At 48.8% G+C, this 11,135-nt stretch overlaps 5 protein-coding genes and 1 non-coding gene across 6 annotated transcripts; 3 read left to right on the top strand and 3 right to left on the bottom strand.

Annotated features, from left to right (window-relative positions):
- Positions 1-598: 598 nt before the first annotated feature.
- BDV37DRAFT_282393 (5'/3'-nucleotidase SurE) lies at positions 599-1,551 on the top strand (the record flags this gene model as incomplete). The annotated part of the gene is made up of 2 exons (XM_032087037.1): positions 599-773; positions 836-1,551. 2 exons carry the CDS (start codon positions 599-601, stop codon positions 1,549-1,551), a joined length of 891 nt encoding a protein of 296 aa, XP_031942179.1.
- A 617-nt stretch (positions 1,552-2,168) lies between these two features.
- On the top strand, positions 2,169-3,181 carry BDV37DRAFT_293532 (NPP1 family protein; the record flags this gene model as incomplete). Its single annotated transcript, XM_032089439.1, has 2 exons — positions 2,169-2,630; positions 2,689-3,181. The coding sequence occupies exons 1-2, from the start codon at positions 2,413-2,415 to the stop codon at positions 3,179-3,181; spliced, it is 711 nt and encodes a 236-aa protein (XP_031942178.1). The 5' UTR covers positions 2,169-2,412.
- A 777-nt stretch (positions 3,182-3,958) lies between these two features.
- On the bottom strand, positions 3,959-4,903 carry BDV37DRAFT_271087 (putative endo-1,4-beta-glucanase; the record flags this gene model as incomplete). The annotated part of the gene is made up of 1 exon (XM_032084669.1): positions 3,959-4,903. One exon carries the CDS (start codon positions 4,901-4,903, stop codon positions 3,959-3,961), a length of 945 nt encoding a protein of 314 aa, XP_031942177.1.
- Positions 4,904-7,114: 2,211 nt separating this feature from the next.
- Positions 7,115-7,186, bottom strand: BDV37DRAFT_t93. The gene has a single exon. It is a non-coding gene; the product is annotated as a tRNA-Arg (tRNA).
- An 880-nt stretch (positions 7,187-8,066) lies between these two features.
- Positions 8,067-8,792, bottom strand: BDV37DRAFT_271086 (uncharacterized protein; the record flags this gene model as incomplete). The annotated part of the gene is made up of 1 exon (XM_032084668.1): positions 8,067-8,792. One exon carries the CDS (start codon positions 8,790-8,792, stop codon positions 8,067-8,069), a length of 726 nt encoding a protein of 241 aa, XP_031942176.1.
- A 1,348-nt stretch (positions 8,793-10,140) lies between these two features.
- BDV37DRAFT_282389 (uncharacterized protein) lies at positions 10,141-10,569 on the top strand (the record flags this gene model as incomplete). The annotated part of the gene is made up of 3 exons (XM_032087036.1): positions 10,141-10,184; positions 10,247-10,301; positions 10,357-10,569. The coding sequence occupies 3 exons, from the start codon at positions 10,141-10,143 to the stop codon at positions 10,567-10,569; spliced, it is 312 nt and encodes a 103-aa protein (XP_031942175.1).
- Positions 10,570-11,135: the final 566 nt, after the last annotated feature.

Here is an 11,135-nt window from a genome sequence, read left to right as displayed (position 1 = left end):
TCGGATTTGATATCGCATGATTGGGAGAGTGTGGCTTAGCTACGCGTCTTCTTTAGACTGCGGAGGGAAGCTCCTATGAGGCAATAAAAAAAACAAAGAGAAAGGAGAAAGTCAGTATGTATACCGCAAAGTTATGCATCAAAGGAGAGCAGTGCCCTGGTGCCCCGTTGCCCCGTGGCTGTATAACTCTGTGCAGTGTTCTGGTCCAGCCGATGCATCGGTAATGCAACGCTCAGATATTCTCCTGCAGAGACTTCCGGGTACATTTGAATGCAGCTCTAGGCACCCCGGTGCTAAGCTGTAGCCGAGCCAATCGCAGTGAATATCAAAGAGGAGAAAAGATGGATAACGCGTCGTGCGAACATATTTAATATATTGTGGGCAAGCACGTGGCCCGCCTGTTGGCGGAGATCAGCTGCCGATTTGCCCTAATTGTCAAATGATGATCGTCTGGCTCGGCAGCCACGGCATACTAACTGGAAAGCGCTCCTTCACTCTCAAATATGAGACAAAGTGAAGGCAGAAAGTACTATATAAAGGACGTCTGTTTCGCGATAGACCTTATTGAACAATTAACTTTGCTACCCGAACCGTCGCCATGCATCTTCCGCTCACCCTCGCCGTGCTGCCTCTTGCAGCCCAGGCTGTCAACATCATCTCTGCCAACGATGACGGGTGGGCCGAGAAGAACATCCGCACTCTCTACGACACGTTGACCGCGGCTGGTCACTCAGTTGTGATTTCGGCACCAGCGGAAAATAAGAGCGGAACTGGTATGCTCTCCTTGTTGCTTTCCTTACCACTCAAACTAGAATCTAATCGTTTGCACATTTAGGCTCCATGGATGCAGATCCTAAGCAATTGACCGAAGCCTGCGAATTTGACAGCTGCCCCGTAGGCAGCCCCGCAGTGGGAAACAACGCTACCCAGCCGCGGTGGAACTACGTGAACTCGTACCCCGTCACGTCAATCAAGCATGGCATCCAGAATCTCTCGACCACCTATTTCAGCGGCAACCCGGACCTGGCCGTCACCGGTCCAAACGTCGGCGCCAACCTGGGGGTGGCGAACGCCATTTCCGGCACGGTGGGCGCCGCCTGCTACGCTGCGCACGACGCAGGTATCCCGGCAATTGCCTTCTCCGGATCCAGCGGCTCTGCGACCGCATGGGATGATCCCACGCCCGAATACGCTACCATCTACGCCCAGCTGGCGGCCAAGGTCGTCGACAAGGTCGTCGCTGCTGGCACGCCCTACCTCCCCGAGGACGTCTACCTCAATGTCAACTTCCCCAAGGTGGACGACTGCGCCAGCGTCGACGACTTCAAGTTTGTGCTCTCGCGCATTTACACCGCCGTGCCCCTTATTTCTGGCGACGATGTAGAAACCTGCAACAACGATCAGCGTCTGCCGACGGAGACCAAGGTCACGGGTGCGGGCTGCTACGTGAGTATCTCGGTGGGCAACGCGTCGAACAAGAGGGATGCGGATGCGACGAAGCAGAAACAGGTGCTGGACAAGTTGGGCGACTTCCTGACTTGTCTACCTTGACTAGCTTGAATGATTGCGCCACCATCAACTGGGTCGAACGTGCATGATTAGGGCGATTTATATTAAAACCGTTACGTGGTCGTTAGATTGCATGCGATTGGCGATATTGTTCAGTATACATAGCCGACTTAATTAATATCAGTGCTATCACTTAAATCTTCCAATCCTGCAGACTATTTATCTTTCTTGTTTGAATTATGTTATTACCGCCTAGGTCTGCAGCTTATTGCGTGCCTATTGGAACTAAACAACATAGCTCGAATCCTTCATCATGCAGAAAATAAGCTAGTAGGGGTGGCTGCATAACATGATACGCATTAAGCGCTGTATCTACTCGATTAGTCAAAATCTCCGAACGATAAGACCTACCAGAATGGGTACAACAAAGCGCACAGCGCGGTAGACATGGCTAGACTTGACATGGGCTACATCCATCGAGCATAGTAGCACTCACGAGCAAACTATTTAGCACTAGGAGCATTGGTTCTATAAAGCTTGCCTGCCATTGGCAACTAGTACGGGGATGGCCACCACCTGAGACAAGAAATGCGTTAAATGTCCGTCAATCGAACGGTGCCTGGCAGGTTAGAACACTCCACCAAGCCAGGATCAGTCTGATAGACCCTGACTTATCCACTGACGATCCTCTCAGGTACCACGTTCCTGATAACGCTCGGTTGGTCGGATATCGCGCTCTTCCGCAGGGGGTCCGCTGGTGATCGGCATAACGTCGGAGAATTGATTGCGCGAAGGAATAGGGATCGACGAACTATGCGGAATGGTTCGGTCGCCTTTATAAAAAGTAACGGACGCCTGTAGGTACATTATCGGTCAATTTACTGATCATCTCCAGTCTCCAACATGGTCTCGAAACTCCTTCTCCTTACCGCTGCGCTGTCGCAGCTTGTCCAGGGCGGTCTCATCCGCCGAGAGTCCATCGACCATGACAAAGTGGTCGGATTCCCCGAGACAGTACCCTCCGGGACCACTGGCGAGGTGTACAAGGCGTATCAGCCGTTGCTGAAAGTCGTCAATGGATGCGTCCCGTTCCCTGCCGTGGATGCCCAGGGAAACACCAAGTAAGCTAAACAAGACACCCCTCGCCGTGGATTAAACATACTAAGTACATACAAACAGCGGGGGCCTCGACATCTCAGGCTCCAGCAGCGGCGACTGCTCCAAGAGCGACGGCCAAGTCTACGTCCGGGGCGGGAAGTCCGGGGACAAGTACGCGCTCATGTACTCGTGGTATTTCCCCAAGGACCAGGCCGCGCCGGGCATGGGACACCGCCACGATTGGGAGGGCGTGATCGTCTGGATCTCTGACCCGGCCAAGACATCCGCGGACAATATTCTTGCCGTGTGTCCCTCCGGTCATGGCAAATGGGATTGCTCGACGGATGGCTACTCGCTGCAGGAGACACACCCCTTGATCAGGTATTACAGTGTCTGGCCTGTGAACCACCAGTGCGGGCTCACGGATGAGGCGGGTGGATCGCAGCCTTTGGTTGCCTATGAAAGTTTGCCCGAGCCTGCGAAGAATGCGCTGGAGTCAACGGACTTCGTCAAGGCGAATGTGCCATTTAAGGAGGAGAACTGGGCGGAGAATCTGGGAAAGGCTACTTTCTAAGTATTTCAAGGGATTGGTGGGAGTGAAGCATATGGATAGGGTAGAGTACGCATTGTATACATAATGTTTAAATTGGGAGCAGACCATGTACATATATAGCTTGAGAGAACAACATTCTCAAAGTACCATTTCCAGATTCCAGCATGTTAGCTGATATTGGGATAGCCATCTCAGTAGCTCCACCATGACTGTCTTTGTAAGTGTTATACTGTTTCTTTCAATGAATTGAGCCGGTATAAATGAAGCCGCGATTGCGGGCACCAGGTCCACACTGCATCGAAGGCGGAGAATCCGTTCCACATCATGAGCAAAGTCAGTCTCAGGATAATCACACTGTAGATTGTTAACGATGTAATAGCTTTCCCAAAGACCACCGCTGTATCTTTCCCTGTCATTGACGATTTTAACTCGCATCCAGTACTATCAACTTCCGTAAGCTTGAAGATAACAATATGCTTGCTTGGTAATATGTTCAGATGAGTGCAATACCGTACTAATATCGTCGAGTCTAGTGCATAGAACATTAGAGGAATAGCCCTTAGTGATTGAAAATTCGCGGTCTTCACTAACATGGAATACTACTACAATTTAGAAAGAGCAAGCAATTCACTACGTGATAGAAGAGGCTAGACCAGTAACACAACTTGGTCAATTGAGGCTGTGGCTCATATGAGCGGACGGAGAGAACCTATAGTACAGTTTTCCAAAGCATTTCGATACCCCTCCAGCGCAACAGTATCTTCAACCCTAATGATGTCCTGTCCTCGAAGTCAACGCTTAGCGGGAGGCAGCAGCAGAAGAGGAGGGAGCAGCCGAGGAAGAGGGAGAGCGAGTAGGGGCAGCGGAAGAGGACGTAGCAGCCGAGGAGGAGGCACCAGAGCCCGAGGCAGGGGTAGTAGCAGCAGCGCCAACGGTGAGGGCGGTGCCAGTCGAGGTAACGGCAGAGGTGGCCTGGGTCACTCCAGTGGCGGCACCGGTGTAGAGGGCTGGGCCAGGAACTGGGTAGCTGGAGACGGCCTCGTAGATGTTGAAGATGATGCCATCGCTGGTTGGGGTGTAGAGCTCGGTTCCAACGACACCGGCGGGCTTGTCGGTACCATCGCCGTTGACCTTAAGGTTGAAGCAAGAGGGGTAGTTCTGAGCGCCACCCTCGGTGCCGGCGGAGTGGAGAGCGATCAGCTCATGGCGAAGGGCATAGTAGCCCGGGGCGATCGACTTGGGGATCTCGACGAGCCAGCTATTGTTGTTCTGGATCAACTGGTCGTCACCCCAGACACCGGGGACACTGGTGCCATCCACAATACCGACACCATCGATCTTGAAGAACTCGAGAGAGGTCTTGTCAACCGAGGCGCAGTTGGGCTCACAGCGGGCGAGGTAGTCAATGACAGGGCCGTGGTGGGATTCAGGCCATGGGGTCCATTGAAGGCTGATGCGGTCTCCGGCGTTGACCTCGATGTAGCCATTGCCAGCGGTAGCATTCTGGTGGCAGATGATGTCGGGGGAAGAGTAGTCATCAGGGGCGAGAGGGCCGTTGCCGGTGTTGGGAGTGGTCCAGGCGGCTACAGTGGGCGCATTTTCACCCATGTAGGGGAAAGAGTTGATATCGAATCCCTCGTAGTAGACACCGTTGACCACAATGTTGGTGACATGGCCGTGGGCAGCAACCTTGGTGGCCGAGAGGAGGGCCGTCAGAAGAGAAGCAGACTGAGCGTGACGCATTTTGTCAAGGCAAAGAAAGAAGTTCAGACAACGAATGGAGCTAGATAGTGAAAGAGTGAGATATGCGATCCAGCGCAACGAATGTAAAGATATAGCCGGGTAGGCAAGTAAAGAATAAAGATGTTGAAAGAAGGACCGGTGCTTGAATGGAGGAAAAGAATGTACAAGCCCATCGTCCTATTTAAACACGGAGATAAATATGACCGCCACCCTGTATCTCACACCTCAAACGCCCGTTCTTCTTTTCTGCATGCACGACGGTCCATCGCTTGCGTGCCCTGGAAGGTTAGCCCGAAGAAAACCCACCAGACACTGCTATTCCACAAGCGCCCAAGTAATCAATGTGAGAATACACGGTGCTTGATGAACTAATGAGTGTAGGCGACGACAGGATAGGGCAACTTTTCGGATCTTCCTCTGAAGATACCGAGTCTGCCAGGAGTTTAAGCGTAGCAGATTGATTTAAATTGGCGCCGATCTCCGTTAGTCGGTTTGGGGGTGAAATTATCCGTAGCATGGATCCACCACTCACGCCCTTGAAAGCCCTTAGCCGCGACAAGAGTGGAGTTGGTCTAACTAATTGTAGTCGTTATTATCCCTACTGCATCTCTAGTGTACTATATAGCTGGAAAGTAAGCCCTGATTGCTGGGATTACCTCACTCCATAGGGTGGTTTCATGTCCATGTTGGCTGTCACACCATCATCAAGACAAGTCCACGGATACTCGCGAATCAGCTGGAGTGTAGGCATAGCAAAGACCCCAAGAAGTTGCCGAAGAATTATAGCAGCTCTGTTTCTTCCGCCTCTAATACGTAGCCAAGCCGGGAAATTATTGCAATGCAATCTTAATCTTTACCTGACTATGCTTCGGCCCGAGTCCGGACAAATAGAGCACGTTAAAGGATTCCTGGTATCTTTCTATTGATCCTCTAGAGCTAGTGGTTCCACTATTTGGTGCCAAAGCTCACATTATATGTGAAGCCAAAGAAAAGAGCGAGATTTTATCCTTCTAATAGGGAAGAAGTGGGGTGACTATGGGTTCCACAGGCCAGGTTGATATCTACAATACACACCAGCCACTTGTCGAGGACAGCCCTACTACTGCGAACCCACCGTATACTATATTATCTAAATCTTCTAGATGTTAGAACCTACCGTACTCACCTGTTACACGTATTGTGGACGGGTCTAGAATATCTCTGAGGTGCAATGAGCTCAGTAGCATCATACGTAAGTCTTCTCAGTTAGATCTGAATAAATACATGATGCAGGTGCCAACTTGCTGCACCCAGGCAGGCACAGGTATCCACCGTCTATCGTATTGCTAAACTAGGTGTAGGTACGGTATCTGGGTCGCAGGAGATGGATATACTTCCACCCCTTCCATTGGCCCTGTAGATCGTCGGCTTTTCTATAATAGTGGCGCCTATAATAATAGCGTAACTATGATCATCCCACTCGTACGAACCCCTGGCCTGAAAAAGGAACATATACCTCGTACTAACGATCCACTTCTAGAAGGAATGTAGGAGAAGAGTGATATGCGAAGAATGAAAATTTCCATGAAGATCTCACATCGTATGTTCTCATATCATATCCCTTAAACATACTCGTGATTAATCAGTGGTCTGCATGTTTCCCGGTTATTCTGGCCTTCGACTGGAATCTACCCAAGATATTGACAGGGATAGCTGGCAACCATCTAGCAAAACCCGCTTAGGATATATGTTGTCAACTAATCCATGTTCGTTTACTGCGTATGGTAGGCATTTATTAGTGAACAGCTGCATTATTTAGACTATTAATCATGATCTAGCATTATGCAATCCACGAGGACAGCTCTATAGTGGTCCTATCGCTTCCTGAAATGATGTATGTGTTTATGTTACTACGAAATGTGTTGTGCCTGGGAAGATATAATGCTGGTAGTGCGGATATATAAGTGCAGACTCTGCGAGCGCACCAAAGGTTGGCGGTTCACACGGGAAATAAGACAGCGACACACGTAAAAAAAAAAAAAAAAAAAAAAAAAAAAAAAAAAAAAAAAAAAAAAAAAAAGAAAGAAAAAAAAAAAAAAAAAAAAAAAAAAAAAAAAAAAAAAAAAAAAAAAAAAAAAAAAAAAAAAAAAAAAAAAAAAAAAAGGAGATATAAAAGGAATGAGGACAATGGCACACGGGAAAAGAGGTAGAGAGAAAAGCAGCAAAAAAGAATGACCGACGCAGGGATCGAACCTGCAATCTCTTGATTCGTAGTCAAGCGCCTTGCCATTGGGCCAGCCGGCCAGCTGTTGAAATAACTGCCACATATTTGACAATATAAATCAAAGATCAAGTTAATTTTAGTTTTTCACACATATGCATATACTGCTTAGAGATATGCCAAAGGTTTTCGAAGGCCACCACTGTTGTTTTTTTTTTTTATCTTTCTCTCATTTCCGGTGAAGCTTCCTAGTTACAGCCTGCTAGTCACAGCTTTTACAGATTTTCACGTTATATGGGGAATAGTTCACTTTCTGATTGGCGGCATATTTGTATGGAGTTTTAGTATATATCTATGCTTGTTTAATCTTAGAACCTACCCACTCAGGCACGAATTGTATCTTGAAACAGTTTTCAAATGTATTTTTGATTCTACAGTGTATTACACTATCTGCCATATAATTCAGAAAGAGTATACCAAACGAGCACGGAAATCTTGCGGACTATATACAATACCAACGCATAGCTCCAGTTGTGGTCTGTTTTGGACGTGTTATTCTACAAGGGGGAGTAAGTCCTAATTTGCTTGTTTTGGTGGAGAGAAAGACATTAAAAGGTTAGAAATTGTATTGAGATTTTTAGTACCTATACCCGACCCTTGGAAAACCCCAGTTAAGAGTTTTTAAGTCATGGCCAGAGCTACCAACACCAGCTACCAGTATCTCAACGATTGGTAAATTGAACAAAATGCGGCAGTTCTGTATCACATTTGGCAATGACTACCTCAAGCCAACGATAAAAGACATCTATGAAGAGCTAAGTATACATACAAAATAGTCGACATGTGTGATTGTGCTGCATGCCCAGCAATATATAGGAAGGCAGCCGAAGACACTATTCCAGGAATCCTTCACTGAGCACCGACTCTCTCCAACGAAAGCCTTCTGGTCACTAAAAGGGTCATCTATTTCAGCTCACCCTGACCGTTGCACATCTTCAGAGGGTACTTGTCACCCAGGCAAGTGGTGATCACACCCTGCACCCAGTCCAGCTTGGCCTCCTTGAAGGCGACGCTCTTGCGGTCGAACGAGTCGGCCTGGAAGTATTCATACTGAGCCTTGCCAGGAGCACCGCTGAAAACATAGCCTCGGCGGCGGTGGGTCAAGGGGTTGCTAACAATGGCACCCCACTTGCCCTGGGGGATCGTCATGGTGGCCGTGCCGGTAAGCGTGTTGGTCACGGTATCTTGGTAGTTGATGCTGGCGCCAATCTGGAGCCACTTCTCAACAGTAGCAGTGAAAGAGGTACCGACGCTGATGCTGTTGGCAATGCTCTGACCAGCAGCAATGGCGACAGTGGCGGGGGCTCCGTTGGCGTGAGTGATGGGGGACATGGCGACATCCCAGCCCAGGAATTCCTGGTCGGGGAGAGGGATGATGAACTGCGCATCACCACGCTTCTGAAGACCGGTGAAGCCGTCGGACTTGAAGGACCGGGGGAGGTTGTCGGTCGGGGGCTCAAGCGAGATGCCGTTCAGGTGAGATTCAAGGTCCTTTTGCTCAACAGCCTTGGTAGTGCCGTCGCGGAGGACGAGGATGGCCTTGTCGGCGGAGACTTGATCGGCAGGGAGAGCCGTAATGAGGGCACTATTGGCGCAAAGGGAGGCCAGCAAGACGAAGGGGACCTTCATGATGTCGAGATGAGCAATTGAATTGCTAAGAAGGTATTAAAAAGGATTGTGAAGGTTGTTTGAGGAGAGATAACAGGTCGAAGAAAGGGAGGTCAATTGACGGGAAGGAGGCTTCTATATAGAATCTGGTCATGGGGAGTATGTTGTTCTCACTGGGAATCAAACGGAAGCAAAGATCAAGACGAATACCTCCGAATCAGGAGCCACTCTCGGCATAGCTGACATGCCATTCACCGTGGCGTTGGAAGATTGGCAGGCGATCCCTCTATCCTATTTGGAAGGAATTCTCCGAGGATTTCCCGGAAACAGATGAGCGTCTTAGAAACAGTCCAAGACTAAAGGATCTTATGGTAGTTGAATGTCACCTCCATATTTGGAAGGCAGCAGTAGATGGCCGGCGTGTGGGAAGCAATAATTCCCGCAGGTTAATCTAATTAGTTTTACGCTGAAGAATATACGTGCTCAGGCATAGGGTCCACGTTTCTGTCGATCATCAGTCGTGGACCCAAGACACCGGATCATTGGCCATGACTTAATGTTAACTCTGACCACTGTGGGCCTTATGACTTGGACAGACATTCAGGAACCTGGCGAAGTGGAGCAAAACTGAGGAGCTTTCCCCAGGGATCAGTAGCATGGGGGATAGTCATACTCTATAAGACATTTGATTGCATCCAGCCCCACAAGCGTTGACGAACCACGAGTAGAATGAAGCCCGATGGTCTCACTATGGAGCACAGCCATGGATATCAAGACTTTAATCTACAGTTTTGCCACCCTATATTCCCTTGCCTTACTATTTTGTGCATCCCCATCGCCCACCAGTGTTGATCGCTTCCAAAATGATCGACCCGGGTATCCCTACGTGATTCCGATTGGATCTACAACTGAGACAGTGAGGTGTAACTAATGCTACGAAGGATGAAACGCAGTCCTGCATATGCGTCTAATGTCCAGAAGTGAAACTTATCCCGCGCTGAAAGACGTTGACTAGCCGGAAATAGAGTCCCGGATCGCTGCCGGTACCTGCATTATCAACGGTCAAGCACATTGTTCTGATTCGGGTCATTTCATGAGGAGTCTCGTCGGTTCACTGATTATGATCGTGGGATCTACATGGGGAATCTTCGGATATTTTGCCTTAGACCAAGACATGCAATTACCATGGCAGGAGCCCCGGGATCGGCTCTGTACACATATACTCCGCCATGGATACCCTCTGGTGACCGTTCGTTATCTTTCTTAAGTACTACCGTTGCTCGCGAACGTCAGGAGTTCCAATCTAGGATTCCCAAACCACAACACACTACCTATCATCTCTCACTTCTTCGTCGAGACATAATCAAACATGAAGGCATCCCTCTCTTTGATCGTTGCAGCTCTGGCCGCTGGGTACGAGAATCTATTTATCTTTTAATCAATTTTGACGACTGGCAGTATTAACAATTCTCTAGTGTCGTTGCGGATCTTCACTATACCGGTGTTTGCGTTGATTCCAACGGCGGTGTCGTACGTGCTATCCCCATTTACTTTCCCGCAAGACCCAGTCTAACGATTGACTTAGGATGCCTATAACCGGGCTGCCACCGAGAAGGCCTGTGCCGCATACAAGAAGCGCAACACCGGCGACAAGCAATGGGACCAGTGCCCCGACTGCACAGTGAAGAACGAGAAGGACCTCCTCTACTACTGCGAATCCGCAGCGCAGCACATTGGAGGTGACGAGCTGCTCTACTATTGCGAACAGAACGGCGCCAGTGGCAGTGTGGCCTGGTAGATTCATTGTCGTGGACTTGGTTAGGCCAACGCAACTATAGGGGATGGGCTTGAGTTAGTCGAAAGGCAGTCAGCGAGTATTGAACCTCTTTTACAACATGTATATCACAGAATATTCTCCTGTTTAATGGGCCCTTGAATGAGTTTGCAAACAAAGGGCGACATGCTTTTCTCATCGTCAGTTTGAACGATCCTGTACTTGAAACACTAGTCTGAGGGACGAACCATGGCGCCAATCTAATAGCATGATCATATCTCCATACTCGTAGTCAATGCTTGCCTTATAAAGGAGCAAGGGGCCAGGCGTAAGTTGTGGACTGACACATAGTGATACATTGTATATGGCAGATGTGAATCCTGAATCCTGATTGTGATATATAGGTATTAAAAAATTATAGGCATTATGTATTTTAACATGACATGATTGCACTCGCATTAAATACTAGTAGTCGTTTGAATAATACCATCATAGACCCGACAGTCTTCCTAGCCAAGAGACAGCTCACTAGGAGTTCCAAAATGAATGCCAGGTAAGTCAAAAATTAAGATGATGCATTGCATTCCATG

The sequence above is a fragment of the Aspergillus pseudonomiae genome (genome assembly GCF_009193645.1).
Source record: "Aspergillus pseudonomiae strain CBS 119388 unplaced genomic scaffold BDV37scaffold_27, whole genome shotgun sequence".
Classification (NCBI taxonomy): Eukaryota; Fungi; Ascomycota; class Eurotiomycetes; order Eurotiales; family Aspergillaceae; genus Aspergillus; species Aspergillus pseudonomiae.
This window is presented reverse-complemented; position numbering and strand designations above follow the sequence as displayed.